Genomic DNA, 18117 nt, shown 5'->3' on the forward strand with positions numbered 1-18117 from the left:
CAAATGTATTGTCACCTGAAACACAAGGTGAACAAAAAACCCATTGAAATAATAGAAATATCTGTAATAGCTTTCTAGGAAGAACATGGGAGTATGTGTGATTGGATGTGTAATACACATACATGAAAATTTGTATACACTGGGAAAATAACCTTTAGAAAAGGCATATTGTTTTAAAAAAACCAAAGAAATCCTTTCCCCCAAAAAATGTTCTTTGTTCTCCAAATTGACTAATGGAATATGAGGGAGTAGAGAGCACTCTTATTAGCCCAAAATAGCTTTGTTTGGGCTGTCAGGTGACGGCTCCACATTTTAAGACTGAATTCCTCATTATGCTGTCTTTTTTCCCATCTGAAAGCCGTGTCATCTTGATCACCTGGCTAAATCCTATAAAAGGTAATTTTACTCTAAGCAGACTAGAGTTGACTGGTATTTCCTTTGGCACTGCCTGGCAGTGGTTTAGAGCTTTAGTTTCCAGTGTAGAAGTGGGTACGTTTAGCAGCAGACAAAGGCCATGTCCAGGGCCAGTGTGTGTATTATAAAGGCTTTGTTTTAAACTTGACATCATTGTTATACAAGTTTTGATTTAAACCTTTGGGAAAGTGACAAATAAGTCTAGCAAATGTCTCGAGCCACCTAACACATTTCTGGGACTTGCGCACTAAGGAATGCATATTAAGATTGTGATTTATGATACGAGTCTATAAGAAGCTAGAAAGACGTTCAACAAGCTGATTCGAGAAAATAAAAATGAAATGCTGAGACTTTCCTTTCTGCTGTTACAGTTCCCGCTTCATTGTAGCAAACAACGTGATTCATTCTCCATCTTCTTTCCTTTTTGTAATCTTTTGCAATCTAGTGATTACAAAATAAGTGCTGAGAGAACAAAAGAAGGCATGTGCTGAACAGGATTGGAGTGTGTTTTTAATTACTGCAGTAGATTATCTTCAAACCCTTGATTACACATGTGCTTCCCTGGCACATGTGAGTCTCATCTCCCAACATCCCAGATCTCCCCCTCCTTTCTTTCCCGTATTTCTAAGGAAGGTAGGGAACTGACTGTGTCTGTTCATAACCACGTGAACTACACTGAAGGCCATGGATGGCAGAGATGAAAATGTTTCATTTGCAAAAAAGATTTGTCCATGGGAGGCAAGTTACCACAAACTAACGGAGCTATGGTCAGCAATTCAAAATGATGCAAAATGCAGTTATACAATGGGGTAATTTATGTGCGGGAAGGAAGATGTGTAATGCAGAAAAAATTCGAATGTAGGAGGGCAACACAAAGCATTCATTTGTTTTGGAAAACTTTAGAAGAAATTAATGGTACTAAGAATATTGCTTAGGTGTTTGCAGGCTTCTTTTTCAGGTTTTTGGTGGTGCCCAGCGACAGGACAAGAGGGAATGGGCACAAACTTGAACATACGAGGTTCCATCTAAACATGAGGAGGAACTTCTTTCCTTTGGGGGTGGGAGAGCCCTGGAACAGAGAGGTGGTGGGGTCTTCATCTCTGGAGACATTCAAAACCCACCCGGTCATGTTCCTGTCCAGCCTGCTCTAGGTGGACCTGCTCCAGCAGAGAGGTTGGATTAGATGATCTCCAGAGCTTCCTTCCAACCTGTGCCATTCTGTGATTCTTCAGAAATATGAACAGTTAAACATTTTGTACTTTATAAGCCACTTGAATAGCAGTTATCTTGTAGTTCACGTACCTTGTAGGTTGTGTGTGTGGCTGCACGCAAAGAGAATGAGACCCCAGGTCATGGGCAGCTGGAGCAGGGTCCCTCCTTGGCACCACACAGCTAAATAAATAGATTTCAATAAAAAAGGAGTAAGGAATAGGGGCAGCCAGAGACCTGGCACAGGCATGGGGAGAGGCAGCCACGTCCAGCTGGGTCTCACCAGCTGCACGGCTTTGTCTTCTGCATGAGGTTGGTGACGGAGCGTGTGCTTGGGTGGAAGGAGGAAGCATAGTAAGTTTTTTTTTAAAGGATTATTTCATCTATATCTGACAATAATTACTCCTGCAGACGGTTGCAGTTATGCTGCATGATATCATTAGCGCAACAGCTGGACCCCACTGCTGGAAAGCCAAGAGGAGAGTTTTTAATTAGGTTGACTTCAACACTTGCTTAATAAATATGATGAAAGTGAAATATAGCTCGACTCATCCTGGGCTTGTGCCAGCTCCTGGTGGGGTAAAACCTGCCGCGTGGCTCCAGTCCATCAGCAACAGAGCAAAAGAAGGGGGGGTCAGTCTGGGGGCAAGTCTGGAGGGGAAGAGGAGCAACAGAGCATGGATAGAAACTACCTCTGAACCCCAGAGAGTGTCATTAATGAGCCCTTCCACTACTCTGTAAATGCTTCATATGTTGTGGGGAACACGGGTTATACTCTTGAGGCAAATGATTTTGAGAATGGTTTTTATTTATTTATTATTTTGGTAGTATTTTAAATGATTGTTGCCTGTCTCATCAGCTTCTCACAGCAGTGTCCTCTTCTTCCATGTTCCAGCCACCTGAGCACCAGAAAGTGTCCCAAATTCTCCCCAGAAATGGGTACAAACCCAAATGCCATTTCTAGCCAGGAATTCCTGTCTGGTCAGGGGCATTTCTTTTGCCCCCCCAGCCGCCTTCCCCATTTAATGAATGAATTCAGATTTTATACACAGGGGAGATGCAAGAGCTGTAATGCATAGATGGGACTCCAGCTCTCACAGGTCTCTCAGGATATGGGAGACCTATATTGAGGTCTTCCTTGTGCCAGGGAAATTGAGGTCAGGCTTTGCAGTAGAGAGATGATGAGCCAGACGAAAACAAACCGAATTTTTGGGATGGAAAACGTTCTTCTTCAGTGTTTTTTCCTCTTGAAGCCTGACACAGAAAAATGGAAAATAAGCTTGGTATCCAAAGTTTTCTCTCAGAATAAATGGCAAAAGTATTTTTACAGTAATTTTTAAAATATCATTACCAATTGCTTTCATAAGTTCAAGGGCTTCTCATATGAAGCAGGAGCTTGAAATAAACTGTGTTTCAAAATGTCTAGTTAATCCCAATTCCTATGTACTATGGGCAGAGTGTCCTTGTCTCCTGAGTTATTTCATGATAATGGAGAATGTGAGCCCATGCTGTATGCATTCTCCAAGGGTTTTGCTTTGTTTTTCCTCTAGAAATGGAAAATAAGCTTGGTATCCAAAGTTTTCTCTCAGAATAAATGGCAAAAGTATTTTTACAGTAATTTTTAAAATATCATTACCAATTGCTTTCATAAGTTCAAGGGCTTCTCATATGAAGCAGGAGCTTGAAATAAACTGTGTTTCAAAATGTCTAGTTAATCCCAATTCCTATGTACTATGGGCAGAGTGTCCTTGTCTCCTGAGTTATTTGATGATAATGGAGAACGTGAGCCCATGCTGTATGCATTCTCCAAGGGTTTTGCTTTGTTTTTCCTCTAGAAAACAGAATTAGAATTTCATTTCTTCCATATTTGATTTATTAGATCTGGTTAAATTTTGTTTCTGAGCCTTTCAAAATAGCGTTTCGTTTTGTTTCCAGTTCAGCAGTGTTAAGGCCTTCTATTTTTAGCCTATTGGATTTTCCCCTGTTTTAGAGATCCTTCAGCAAAGAAGAAAATACTCAGTGCAGCTCCACCACTAGAAGAATTTTTTGTAATTTAAATTGCAAAATATTTTAAAGTGGCTAGAAGTACTTTCTATTTCCTAACCCCTTAATATATTTTCATTATTCATAAAGAAATAGTTCAGATTTAGATTGAATAAACTGGTGCAGATATATAATTTTCTTTTAAATATCTTTAAAACAAACTTGAAGCTGCCCCCAAAGTTTTTGGAAATGTGTCTTTTTGTGAACATTTCCCGGGAGAGCGCAACCCTGCGATGCGGTTTGGGATCCCCCAGGGTGTTGTTTCCCATCCTGCTGGAAAATTTTGGGGTTTTCATTTTTGGTTCCTTTTTGTTGATAATAACAACAGAAATTGTAAAGAAATAGTTCAGATTTAGATTCAATAAACTCGGAGCTGGTGCAGATATATAATTTTCTTTTAAATATCTTTAAAACAAACTTGAAGCTGCCCCCAAAGTTTTTGGAAATGTGTCTTTTTGTGAACGTTTCCCAGGAGAGCACACCCCCGCGATGCAGTTCGGGATCCCCCAGGGTGTTGTTTCCCATATTGCTGGAAAATTTTGGGGTTTTCATTTTTGGTTCCTTTTTGTTGATAATAACAACAGAAATTTGTTTTGGTTATTAATGAAACAGTCTTATAATATCTTTCTAGCAGCTTTTGCTTGTGCCGTAATAAGTGACAGATGAAAATGATGACAGGAAGTTTGGGGTCTTTTGTTGTTGTGTTTGGTTTTGGATTGGTTTTGTTTTTCATACTTGATCCAGGCAAAAATTCTCTGAAATGAGAGAAATTCCCTTATGGAAGGAGAACTCGGACCCTTTGTTTTAATGAAATGGGACAGTTTTTCAGGAAATGCCTCTTTTTTTATGGCAATGTAAGTTTCCCTGCTATTGCTTATGTCCTTGGAATGCTTTATAAAACTTGGCATCTACCTGTGGGCAGCCCTTACAGGTAAAAATTGTGGGTGACTGTCAGCGCCAATAAAAGGCATAAACCTTATTGAAAACCTTGTGCTTGGCCTCTCTCTAGAGCAAGTCCTCCCTTAATTTTCACACCTTGCGTTGTAGTGTTTTCCTTTGCGATCCAAAGAGGGGAGATTTAGATGAGATCTCAGGAGGAAATTCTTTGCTGTGAGGGTGGTGAGAGCCTGGCCCAGGTTGCCCAGAGAAGCTGTGGCTGCCCCATCCCTGGAGGGGTTCAAGGCCAGGCTGGATGGGGCTTGGAGCAACCTGGTCTGGTGGGAGGTGTCCCTGCCCAGGGCAGGGGGTTGGAATTAGATGATCTTTCAGGTCCCTTCCAACCCAAACCATTCTATGATTCTATGATCAAATTGCATTTTAATAAAATACTGTAGTTAGTAACACTGATTTGCCTAATTTTGGGGTGTGAAAGGACAAATGGCACAGCTCTCTGAACAGGCTGTTAACGTCAGGAAAGAACGTTCTTCATATCTCTTTGCAGTCATAAAGCTGTGTTGTTTTGTGAGAGTGAGTCCCGTTCATATCTTTCTCCCCAGGGAGGAAGATTCTGCCGTTACTGAGCCAAGTCTGTTGAAATGTGGGAAGAGCCCAACAGCAGCACTTTCAGTTCTACCAAAAGCCATGTTTTCCGAGGCAGTTTCCCATATTGTTCTGTAAAGAGACAATAAAAATGTCACAGTAGCGAGTGGAGCCACGTTCTGCAGAAATCAGCGCTCCAAGTAAAGGGTTTGATTAGGAGGAAGTTGTGAAATAAGCAATTAAAGGGGATTAAAGCCCTGTGCTACGTGGAGCACACCAGATTTGAAGGCTGGTTTGCTCTGAGCAGCTGGAAAACCTTGTATGTTCCCCCCTCTGCTGTGCTGCCTCCCCAGCCTCAGCTCTGCCGCGCCTGCTATTTACAGGCCAACTCCTGCAGGGCATTGGTTTATTTTACTTTATTTTTTTTTCCATTTAAATACATGTTTGTACTAACTTTGAACAAGGGGCCTCAGTCCTATTGAGGCCTTTGGTGCACGCCGGAACCAAAACAAGGCATAATTGCAGAAGATTTCTTGTTCAGATCCCCCTTTTATTTGATGCTGACCTACATTTGTACTCCGCTGACATACCAGAGCCGTGCCAGTGTTTACTGTCATGTATTCCCATTCTTCTTGTCCTCCGTTCTTCTTGTAAAACGCACAGATTGGTCTAATGCTGAAGTTTCTTTCCACTCTTTGACTCCCCTTAGCAGAAGTCCCAGGGAAGCGAGCACCAGCCCAGCTGGCAAATCAAGTCTTAATTAATAACCACTCAGCCAGGCTGAAACTAAGCCCAACGCAGTGGAGGTTAAAGAGAAAACTAAGCTGTCCTGAAGCACTGCCACATTATTAGCATTCACTTAGCAGAAAAACACATTAAAATATTATTTTCATTGATGCAACTCAATAAACATCCAGAATCTGAACAGAGAAACTGCGGAGCTGTCGTTCCTTGGACAATCCCTGGAAAGACAAGGTGCCACTCTAAGGTACCGCTTTGGGAAATGTGTCCAATTTCCTTAAATCCTTTCTGTCCTATAGATCCATAAATAATAATTCTTGTACTGTCTATGCTGACATATAATTTCCCCTGAAACAAAGGAAAAATGTTTTGTTTTTTTTTCTTCTGTTCTTAATGCATTCATAGCTTCTGACTAAAAGTAATTATTGATTGTCCATATTGCTTTTAAGAAAAACATTAATGAATGTAGCTGGGTAAAATAGGAATTACTTTGCAAAACATGTCACGACCGGAATGAAAAAGATGTGTAGAAATTTCTCTGAAATCATTGAAGGATGACAAAAGCATTAATTTTTGCTTGACTATTTTTCTTTGTAATTGCATAATTAAAAATTATTGACAGCATGAAGAATGCTGTGTTGCTTTAATAGGAAATACTGGAGCATTTTGCTCCAGTACATATTGGTGAGTGCTCAGAGCAGCTGCTTTACCCAGTTTGAGCTGGAGACAGGTTTCCCAGGTCCCCAGTTCCCTGACTGGGACACGCACACATGGGCAGAGGTGACTGTGTTACATTCAGGGAGGGAGCAGTACATGACAGCAGGAACAAACCACACTCAGAATTTGTAAAACATTTTAGTAATTAACTTTTCTGAACTGGAAGGCAGAAAGGACCATCATCATAATCCTTTCCTACCTATATATTTTCTTATTCTTTTTTTTTTTTATATATAGGCTGTCTAGTTTTCTGCTTTGTCCAATATAGCATTTCTATTCCAAGTGAAGGGACTTCTAGAAATCTTTTTAGGATTCCATTCAATAAGCAAATCTTTAGTTACTATGAAAATCTGCTTGGTTTAACTGCTTCAGCATAGCATTGTCTCTGTAAATTTTCTTTACTTCCATGAGTTAGAACTACACTTTGAGAAATCTCATTTAAATAATTTGTAGGAAGTTCTCGAGGTCTTTTTTAAGGAAGATTTTCAACTAAAGGATATTTGTACAGTACTCTAATTGACTAATTTTTCTTACCTTTACCATAATTTATTTCATATGACAATCTCAGTGATTCATGGCTCATTATAAACTTGGAATTACGAGGTCAAAGTGGAGTGTGTTGACTGCTTGGGGCGGAGAGAGGAGCAGCATTGATGGGTTGTGGAGAGGAAGCCGTGTTCCTGTGGGAAATCAGTAAAAATAGCACATGGGAAACAATGCTCAAGACCATCATGTAATTGCTGAAGCACCAGTCAATTTACAGGGAATTTACTGCATAAGAGCTCTGACACAATTCTGTGAACTCTTTGTAATAATATAAAACAGGAGTAATAAACCGCTCAACGTTCAGTGTTTCTGGTATCTGGCCTAGTTTGCATGTTATGGTAATATCTGTCTCTTAAACTAGGTGATAATTAGTTTAGGAGAGATGCTCTAGAGGCTATTGCAAATACATATTTTGTGTTACCATGGAACTTGCCTTGAATCCTTTTCTGGGGAGAACAGAACTAATTTTTTCCCCTAATCTAGTTCATATATTGGAAATGTCGCTTTGGTTTGAATGTCCTTTAATCATTGCTTAGTCCATTTGTATGATTTTCACCCTTTATGTTTTTCACTTGTAGTAATACTAGATCATAGTAAAATTTATTAAACTCCAGGTTTAAAATTTACATTTTTCTGTTTGTTCCCACTATAGTAAAATTTATTAAACTCCAGACTTAAAAATGTGGTTAAAATTTACATTTTTCTGTTTGTTCCCACAGGATTGTGTTCAGAAACTGTACCTGTAACTGATGTGTCGCAGAGCGAATCAGTTGAAGAAAGCCCTTTCCGTCCCCCTTCCCATTCCTTCTCCACCGTCTTCGATGAGGACAAGCCAATAGCCAGCAGTGGAACTTACAACTTGGACTTCGATAACATTGAGTTGGTTGATTCTCTCCATGCCTTAGGACCGAGCTCTCCAGAATCGAAGAATCGTGATCCCAAAGCGAATGTTCGAAGAAAATCTACCGATTCAGTCCCAGTTTCCAAATCTACATTGTCTCGATCTCTTAGCTTGCAGGCAAGTGATTTTGATGGAGCGTCTTACCTTGGCAATAGCGAGACATTAGCACCGGCGGCAGATGTGTACGGTACTGGTTCCAGTAGTGCTTCTAGTACCCTTAAGAGAACAAAGAAATCCAGACCAGCTTCCTTAAAAAAGAAGCAGTCAGCGAAAAAATCTCTGGATGCTCCACCGGTGAAGGAAACACCTCAAGAACCATCTGACCTTGGCCAAGAAGCTTGTGCCCCAGGTGAGGATAAACCAGTACCTGAAGCAAAGACTGACTCAGTGAAGCCCGAATGTACTGAACCTTCTAAAATCTCTGCTGAGAAACAGGAGGCCCCGCCTGTGCCTGAAGGATCCCACCCTTTGGATCCAGACAGTTTTGAAGGGATTAGTGCGTTTGGCACCGGAGGCAGCAAAGTACAAAACTCTCCCCCTCTCCATAAGAAAACGCTACCTCTTACAACGGCACCAGAGGCTGTGGAGGTGACTCCGCCTGACACCGGAGGACAAGAAGATCCTCCGGTCAAAGGCGTTGCAGTAAGGCTGGAGTTCGATTATTCTGAAGAAAAAGGGGTGAGCGAAGACCAGCAGGAGGGCACTCCTCCTCCCAAAAAAGCAGGTAAAAAGCCTGGTGCTAAAATGCCACTACGAAGGCCAAAGACTAAAAAGTCAGTGGAGAAGCTTGACAATGCCCCAACGACACCAACCAAGTCACCCCCTGATCCCAATGAAATCCCTATCACAAAAGGCTCTTACACTTTTGATATTGACAAGTGGGATGATCCCAATTTTAACCCGTTTTCATCTAGTACAAAAATGCAAGAATCGCCCAAACTGCCTCAACAAACATACAGTTTTGAGCCAGACACATGCGAGGACTCTGTTGACCCTTTCAAGTCTTCTTCTAAGGTAGCCAGCTCACCCTCCAAATCTCCAGCTTCCTTTGAGATACCCGCCAGTGCCAATGAAACAAACGGAACCGAAGGAGACAACTTGAATAAACCTGCAAAAAAGAAAAAGACGCCACTAAAAACGTAAGTTAAAGGGCAAAGATGTTTCTAGATTAGAAGAAGAACATTCCTACCCCTTAGCACAGTTACACCTGGGTTAGATTTGACCAGAGAAAGGAAGATGCTGTTGGGTGTTGGTAGCCACACAACTGGGCTTAGAGGGGAGGTCTCTACATGCTCTCCCTCAACTTGTGTCCTCAACAGCTTAACGTTTTCAGACTGAAGGGGAGATCCAGGGTCAAATCTGGCCTGATTAGGCCACTGGACTGGAAATAGGATTTTTGAGGTTTTGGGGCTCAGTGTAGCTGTGAATCTGCTTAAGTCCAAATTTTTTTTTAATCAATTTTCTGCCAAATTTTCTGTGACCTCATCTTGGGAATTGAATACTGTTTAATCTGATCAAAGTATTCACACCAGTAAAGACTATTTTGTGAATTTTGAGGGTGGGACATGAAATAGTAAGGCAGCAACAAATCTCTTGTTGCACACGGCAGAAAGATGAGTTTATCTAGTGACTTCCAGTATTTAAAAGAAAATAACTTGAAACAGGGACATTTCTGACTTAGAAAATGATAGAACACTGTATAGTTGGGTTGGAGTTGTTCTGATATTGCTTCTTTTTGAGGTATTCCTGAAATTTCAGGGAAATTGAGGCAGGAGGTCAGATGACACATTTTCTGAGCCTACAGTTCAAACTGGTTTTGTCCAAAACAAGAAGACTTAAAAGTCTTGACTGCAAGAGAGGAACAATTTGAATCTTAGTGGGGAAGTGCAGAGGGAAAGAAGGGAATTTTAATACAAGCTTGCACTGCTTTGAATCTGTGCCATGTGCTGGGTCTTAAACTGTGTTAAATCAATAAAAATAATCAGTTTTTATTCTGGAGTGAAACTTGCAGCAGTCTAAGCATTGATGTCCATGTGAAAACATGAGATTTTTAGAAGAGATGTCAACTTGGCACAGATTGCTCTCTGGTCGGATACCGAAGTGCTGAGCTGTTTTGAGGTGGATCGTCTTGCTCAGATGATAGTGAACAAGGAGCAGCTGATGCCTCCCGAGTTTCTGCTTATAGTGATGAATAAAAATAGGTGGCTTGTATAGACATTACTCTGGAAACTGTTGGGTGATTGGAGGCGGCTGTGTTTAGAAACCCGAGGTGCTGGCTTTCCAGAGCATTGCATGTGAGAAGAGCTGAGCAGAAGCTGCCAAGCTTCTAAGTAGAGGAAAACTTTTCTGAGCCTGAATTGTTTGGCAAGGTTTGCTTCTGGTTTTGTGGCAATGGGTTTGTTCTATCAGAACACAAAGTTAGGTTTCAGTGAGAGCCGAAATAGATGAGATTTACGGAAATGTCATTTGATTCTTGACTTAGGTAAATGATTTGAAAGGGTCAAGTAGCTTTTTCTGTACTGTCATAACAAATCAGCAGACATGAAAAAACCTCGCATAACTGTGCTGTTTCCTTAAGCTTAGCTGCCATTCAAGAACAGTTTTACATCCCATTTAATAACAAATGCCGTGTTTTGAAAACAAAGCAGGTGCCTGCTGTCAGGGAAGGCAAGGACGCTCAGTATGTTGATAGGAACCTAACTCAGAGGCCTTAGCTTTGAACAATATATTTTCTAAGATGAAAGCATGTCAAAAGTATAGCACTGAATTTGAAAACATTAAAGACTTGATGAATATTTTTTTCTCCCCATGTATTTCACAATAAAAAGTAGATGTTAAGATTATACAGGTAGAAAATATGCATGGTGAGATTGCCTTAACACATTAACATTAACAGTATTTGTAGGTTTATCTTTTTTGTCAGTTCCTTCTGTCTGTCTCTCTTTTCTTTGTCTTATTTGTCTTAGGATGGTAGAAGATGTGATGTCTGTATGTTCTCTGTTGTAAGTAATTCTAAGCTAACAATTCAAGTTTCCTCTTTGATTTATGGGCTTTTTAATTTTACTCATTTATTTTGCAGCATGATCAGTTATTATTCAGCATGAAGCTTTTATGTTAACTATTTCACTTCACTGTCACATTTGAAAGCTATTCTAAGATGCCTTGCTGTGAATAAGTTTGAGGATCTATTGCCTCATTATCTGTTTGCCTACCAAAAAAGATCTTCTCTTAAAAACTATATAAATTTTGTATCCTTGAGCTAAAATACGAACATTTTGTTTCTACCACTGTAAACAAACATTGTACGGTCAGTTTTTTGTAAATACTGCATAAAGTGTTTCTCCTTCTTAAAGGAATAAGTTATCCTATTACTTCTAGCATCATAACTAGATAATTAGTTGTATCGGACACACCAATATTCAGCTGTCCAATTTATTTTCCCCTCTAGATGTGGCATTGATTTATCCTCTACTGATTGAAACCCGTCATTATAATTTCTAGCGCTGATCTTGCCGTTCATTGATCAGGGAGGAGCTGGTGGGCAATAATTTTTGCTACTGCATCTCAGTTCAAACATTAGGTCTTTATCGACGGGTTGGATACGATATTTTTTCCCTCTTCTAGTCAGTAGCAAAAACTGTGTTTGAATAACTCTGGCAATATGCATCAAGAGAACAGGTGGATAATTGGTTTATTTCCCTGTTAGGCACAATTTTGAACCAATTGTGAATAAACATAAAGGCAACATTTGTAATTATACACCAAGACATGATGTTTATCCTTCATTCCTTTTGCCTGACTGAAACCTGTGGGATCTGGAAGGGCAACAGCGTCCGTGCTCCCAGTCTGCGCTGTGAGCTCTGGGGGGAACTGGGAGCAGAATTGCCATATTTGCTCTTGTATTTGTTTTAAAGAGGGAGGGGGGTTCCCTTGAGCACATTTGTAATGACAGAGCTTTGTTCTGGCATCTTGGGAACAGCATCTGCCTCCCCTGTTTTTATGTAGCTCATCCAAAACATACCAGCTTTTTTCTTAATGATTTATGGGGTCAGTGGAGCTCGCTGCCCAAGATGATCACCGTTTTAATTCTCATTTAAAGATGCAGTTTAGACTTAATTTTCAGATGGGAAACCAAAGCAAACAGAAGCTAAATAATTTGCTTAAGGCCACCGAGGATGTCTGTGGTGCAGCAGGGATTTGAATTGCAATCAAGCAGTAACTCTGTTCTGTAAACGTGTTGGTAGTTGGCATGAAAAAATATGGCAATTCTGCTTTTTCTCCGCTTTGGGGGAATTGAGGCCTGTTCCAAGTGCATGACAAGAATATGTACCCGTGGCATGTTTCTCTGTGGTGCTGCTGCCTAATGGGTGGGATTTTCAAGCAGAAGGGCTTACAGAGGTTGCATTGTCTGTGGCTGTCTCTTGCTAAGTGTGAAATGACCCGATTCTTGCTGGTATTACCATATTAACGCTTTTAACTTTATTTTCAGTGATACATTTAGGGTGAAAAAATCACCGAAGAGATCCCCACTATCTGATCCTCCTTCTCAGGTAAGGGACTGCCTTATTCTGATACATTTAATTAGTGTTCTTGTGGGGGCAAAAAATGGAAATTTGATTTATTTAGTTGTAGAATTGTACATTTAATAATAGAAGAGGTTTTTGTAAAGAATATAAGCATATTGTTTTTCCAGTATAGCACACTGGGCTGTAATCATAAGGTATTAAACTCTCGATCTCTTGAAGTGAGTATACAATGTATATTAGATCTAGTATTTGCTTTGGAAATTCCAGTTAGACTATTAGTGCATTTATTTTGGAAAGTCCGATGTTACAACAGGGTGACAATATGAATAAATAGCTTCAGTCAGTTGTCTGAAAAATAGAAAGTAAGAAACTAAGCGCATCAAACTTGTGGGCTGGAAGGGAAATAGGAATCAAACAGGTGGGCTGGTCTACCAGGAACATGTGCTCGGATGGTTTTATTCCTCGTTATAAACTGCCGGCAGGTGGTTTTCTTGGAAGAGAAGTTAAAAGCTGTTCTGCCTCCAAAGGCCTAAGTGCTTTGATGTGGCACGAGCTCCTTCCATGCTGCTCTTCCTCTTCCTGTTATCCATCCCGCCCTTTTATTTTTGCTGCTCGACAGCCTAGAGGGGAAGAAAGGGTTCATGGCCTCGCAGACCTACGACCTGCTCCCGGGAGGGAAGCCTAAAAAGTCGGTTTTGGTAGTCAAAGACTTTAGTCGTGGGTGCCACTTATGTCAAGTGCCTGACAGATATAAAATATCTGGATTTTCTTTCTTCCTCGTTATCAAGGCAGCTTTGCAATGCGAGTGTTTATCATCAAAAGAGTTTAGTGATACCAGGAAAACTTGCTGCTGGTGGAGTTCTAAATGAATTACTTTGACATTTTTCATCAAGTGTTTTACACAGAGTTGCAGTAAAGAGTACAGCATTATCAGAGAATCATAGAATGTCTTGGGTGGGAAGGGACCTTAAAAATCATCTGGCAGCTTTGCAATGCGAGTGTTTATCATCAAAAGAGTTTAGTGATACCAGGAAAACTTGCTGCTGGTGGAGTTCTAAATGAATTACTTTGACATTTTTCATCAAGTGTTTTACACAGAGTTGCAGTAAAGAGTACAGCATTATCAGAGAATCATAGAATGTCTTGGGTGGGAAGGGACCTTAAAAATCATCTCATTCCACCCCCCTGCCCTGGGCAGGGACACCTCCCACCAGACCAGGTTGCTCCAAGCCCCCTCCAACCTGGCCTTGAACCCCTCCAGGGATGGGGCAGCCACAGCTTCTCTGGGCAACCTGGGCCAGGCTCTCACCACCCTCACAGCAAAGAATTTCTTCCTGATATCTAATCTAAATCTCTCCTCTTTCTGTTTAAATCCATTTCCCCTCACTCCACTCCCTGATGAAGAGTCCCTCCCCATCTCTCCTGTAGCTCCTTTAGGGACTGGAAGGGGCTCTAAGGTCTTCCTGAACTTTCTCTTCTCCAGGCTGAACAACCCCAACTCTCTCAGCCTGTTTTCATAGCAGAGGTGCTCCAGCATGACTGTGGATGACTGTGATTGTGCAGAGGAATTTAGGGAGTTGACTATTCAATGGGATAATGAAAGATAATAGAATTAATTGGCACTTGTTTTCTGCAGGATCCCACTCCACTGCCTACTCCAGAAACACCTCCTGTCATCTCCACGGTGGTTCATGCGACGGATGAGGAGAAACTGGCGTCTTCGGTGACCAGTCAGAAATGGACCTGCATGACTGTGGACCTCAACACGGACAAGCAGGACTACCCACAACCATCTGATCTATCTACGTTTGTTAATGAGACTAAATTCAGCTCTCCTACAGAGGGTATGCTTCATAAAGCCTGTCTGCATCCAGCTGATGTTGTATTTATTGAGAGAGGGGCTTTGGTTTGTTCGAGGATATTGGCATGTACTTTGCTGAATGCAAATGGTATTGTTTGGGAACCCTAAAAAATGGTGGTCTTCAGACCAGTCTGGGGATCTTGGCAGTTATGGGGAGCTGAATGTATGACCCCAAGCCCAACCTTGAGCTTTCAAGAAAGAGGAGAGAGGAAGCTTAAAGGAAAATGAAAGGGGCCTCTAGAGAAAGGCTTTTGCTTCGTTTGTATGGTTAATTGTAGACGTGCTGTGTGTGCTGCCTGTTCTCTCTGTGCCTTCATGGGAGCCTGGGCTCTGATACTGCTCTTGATGAGTGCTCTTGGGTCCAGTGTGTTGCCTGTTCTCTCTGTGCCTTCATGGGAGCCTGGGCTCTGATACCACTCTTGATGAGTGCTCTTGGATCCAGAGTCCATTCCTCTGACCGGGATGGGAGAAGGTCCTGCTCTTGATGAGTGCTCTTGGGTCCAGAATCACTGATTTTGCCTGAGCCCATTCCTCTGACCGGGATGGGAGAAGGTCCCAGATTAAAATTCTGCTCAAAGCTTGCATACTGCATTAAGGCCCTCAACATGCCATCTCCTCCAGGTTCCTAGGATCCAGGTATCTTTACGTGTAAAAATTATCCAGGATATTCCCTGCATAAGATTGTTACAATTCACATGCCAGATAAAATTTCCTTCTAGATAAGCTTATTAAGGTTTTTCCTGTTGTGCCTTCCTGTAAGCAGCTGTGAGCTGAAGCTGGAAGTTTCTGTTAAGGGAACTGTCATTCCATGTCTGCGAAATGTGGAACAGACATTTAGAATTTAGAAGAAGTGTGTGTGGCCTTCCTTGGGGTTACCGGAGGGAATATTTCTTTGCAACATCTGCTCCAAGGACAGATTTTCAGCTTTGTGGGTGGGAGGAATGTATGAGTTTAACTCAGCTTAAATTTTTTCTTCTTGGTCAGAATTTATTTATTTTTCCCTAACATTTCAACCGTGTCCCAATCTACCCATAAAGCTACTTCATGCCATTTTAGACTGGGTCCGAGGAGTTTTTGCCTAATTAAGAACTGCTAAGCTTTTAGGCCAAATGTTTGACATCAAAAGGCACAAATAATCACAGTGATTTTAATGGGACTGCACATGTTCACACGCACGTGCTTGTAGGTTTGTGTGGCCTGGGCTTTTTGGAAACCTGTTGAGAGTCTTTTGTACAGATAAGTATTTCAGTCTGGGATAAGTCCATTTGGCTTTATTGTCAAATAATAAATTTTAGACATCAGCTTCCCATTCATTTGTATTAAAAAAAAAATTTAAAGAAAAATTTTTTTAGAAAATAAGCCCCCCAAATCTGGGAAAATGGAAATTACATGGAAGGAAATGAACAAAAGAATAGTGAGAGATACTCTAAGGCAATCATTTTAGCTATCAAAGTGGATAGAAGAAAGTGAGCATAGCTCCTAATTAAATGCTAATTGTCTCGTCTCGTGTGTGCTGCATCGTATAGTCGGCGTTTCAGATTACATGCTAATTATAATCAACAATGCTTCCGCTTTTCAGATCCCTTAAAAGTAATATTTTTTTTTCCTTTGACGGTCTTGCTCCTGTGGCGTTGAGAAATCCTTGAGTAATTCCAGGGCTGTTTCCCAGTGCGAATATTTTTTTTCCCCCTCCCAGATACTGGTGTGTGTGTTCCCCTGTAACCCAACACGGCTTTTGGGCAGAGACAGCCCCACCAGCCAACACATCCCTCTTCTGTCGCACCCGCGGCTTCTCGCTGCCGGTGCCGTGTCGCACAGACCAGAAATAAGCAGTAATTATTAGCAGAAAATGCTGATGTAATCTTGCAGCTATTTGTGGGAGGAGTTGGAGGAACATCACTTAGTAAGTCTGTCGTATGTATTTATAAAAGATAATTATCTTACTTCGTGGGATATCCTGGGCGTTTGTAATTTTGAATATATAGAAAAAAATTGGAGCCTAAGATTTTGGAGGGGAGATGATGCCTGAGAGGAGACACCTTGGAGAGGAGACTCTAATTATGCCGGGAACTTCTGAGAGCAATGAGATTAATCAAACTGCGTTTAGTGAGCCACGCTATTCCTTTTGTTTCTAGTCGAAGTATTTCCATCTGTGTCCTGCCTTTTCACAATCGGTAAAGTTAGATACATGTTGTCCCAAAATTGGGGTTGGATTGCCCTGCGGGTGGCTGGAGGGTGACTGCGGGCTGAGCCAGCAGAGGACAGTGCTGATTGCAAAGCTGCCACGGGCCCTGGGGGTGGCTGGAGGGTCACTGCGGGCTGAGCCAGCAGAGGACAGTGCTGGGACATCTCCTGGCCATGGATAAACGAAATACAGAGAGGTGGTGACTAATGACTGGAGGTTGTTATCTGGTATTTCATGCTTTTTCCTGCAGCGCTGTGTCGAGGAGGTGGTTTGAATCCCATCCTTTCAGTTTTGTTTCTGCTTTCGCTAGGAAGATCCTGTGTCTGATCCCGGGGGGTTCTCCCTCTTGCCCGACTCCCCGTTACCGTTAAAACTTGTGGTGCCAGGAAAGTAAATGCGAGGAGCCAGCCATTACAGCCTTCTCCTCACTTAGATGTTTTACTATTAATATCTCCCACGTGTTCGGGTACTGCCAGTTTGTGGCCATTCCTCTTCGGTGGTTGTTTGACAAAATACATAGACTTGTGGAATTACAGTGCTTTGTACTCTGCGGTGCTTTATATTATAAAACAATTTTGAGCGTTATAAACTCACATTGAACCCTTTGAAACTTTTTTTTCTTTTTAACAAAACAGGTAAGATATTATCTTTAGGCTTGGCTTGTTTTTAAAGAACAAACGTTTTAATGATGGTTACCGTCTTCCTGATACAAACCCGAGTTTTCAAAAGCTGCCCAAATCGAAAAGAATTTTCGCACATCCTGTTATCTTAATAGAGATAGAGATAAATTCATTAGATTAGAGATAAATTCATTAGAATTTATCTGCAATGGAAATGAAATTATACAAGTGGTTTATTGAATTAACTCATGGGAACAGAGCAAAAATCCAGCATTAGGACAAATTAATGATGTTTTTAATTTTCAAATTAAAGTGCCATTGAACAGAGCCTTTGTTTTCATTTGGGTGCAGGAAGGTGCGCTCTCTCTTCCATTGTGCTGTGTTTTATGCCTCTGTATCAGCTCGCTACTGGGTGACCATGGATTGGAAAGAAATGCTGGTTATTCCATCCTGTGTAATTAGGAGATTAGAAGTAGAGAAGCAGTAAAAATTTGCATTTTTATTAGGGTTTAGATTTAGGGGTCTTCATAAATCTTCCTGCCTTAGGCTTTCCCTCTGTAACTAAAATATGAAAACAGCCCAGTGAGCTGGGTGTTGTGTCACCCCTTGTTCAATGAGAATACAGCTATTTTATGTGTCTTTTTATCTTAAGTAATACCACAGTAGCCCTTCTTAATTAAGAGCAGTGTGATAAACATGAAGAAATAGAAATTACTTAATTTCTCAAGTGCTTTTAAAATCTTTTTGCATATATTAAAGGAAACTGGTATCAGCATTACAAATTATTGAAAAATGTGTTTTCTATGAAAAGATAACACGATAGAGGAAAGTTATCTGTGCTCTGAAAGTGCTCTGAAACTTTGTTAATATTCTGG

General features: G+C 41.1%; 1 protein-coding gene across 3 annotated transcripts in view; it reads left to right on the forward strand.

Annotated features, from left to right (window-relative positions):
* The window catches only part of TACC2 (transforming, acidic coiled-coil containing protein 2), a 138148-nt gene that overhangs the window by 97282 nt on the left and 22749 nt on the right, over positions 1 to 18117 (forward strand). For 2 of the 3 annotated variants that reach the window (XM_014945287.1, XM_014945289.1), the window contains 3 exons: positions 7869 to 9189; positions 12540 to 12600; positions 14213 to 14420. In XM_014945287.1, the coding sequence (XP_014800773.1) occupies positions 7869 to 9189; positions 12540 to 12600; positions 14213 to 14420 (1590 nt within the window). Of the gene's footprint in view, positions 1 to 7868; positions 9190 to 11016; positions 11053 to 12539; positions 12601 to 14212; positions 14421 to 18117 lie in introns of all 3 variants that reach the window. The other variant, XM_014945288.1, reaches the window with a different exon arrangement.

The sequence above is a fragment of the Calidris pugnax genome, unplaced genomic scaffold (genome assembly GCF_001431845.1).
Source record: "Calidris pugnax isolate Ruff unplaced genomic scaffold, ASM143184v1 scaffold89, whole genome shotgun sequence".
Taxonomy (NCBI): Eukaryota; Metazoa; Chordata; class Aves; order Charadriiformes; family Scolopacidae; genus Calidris; species Calidris pugnax.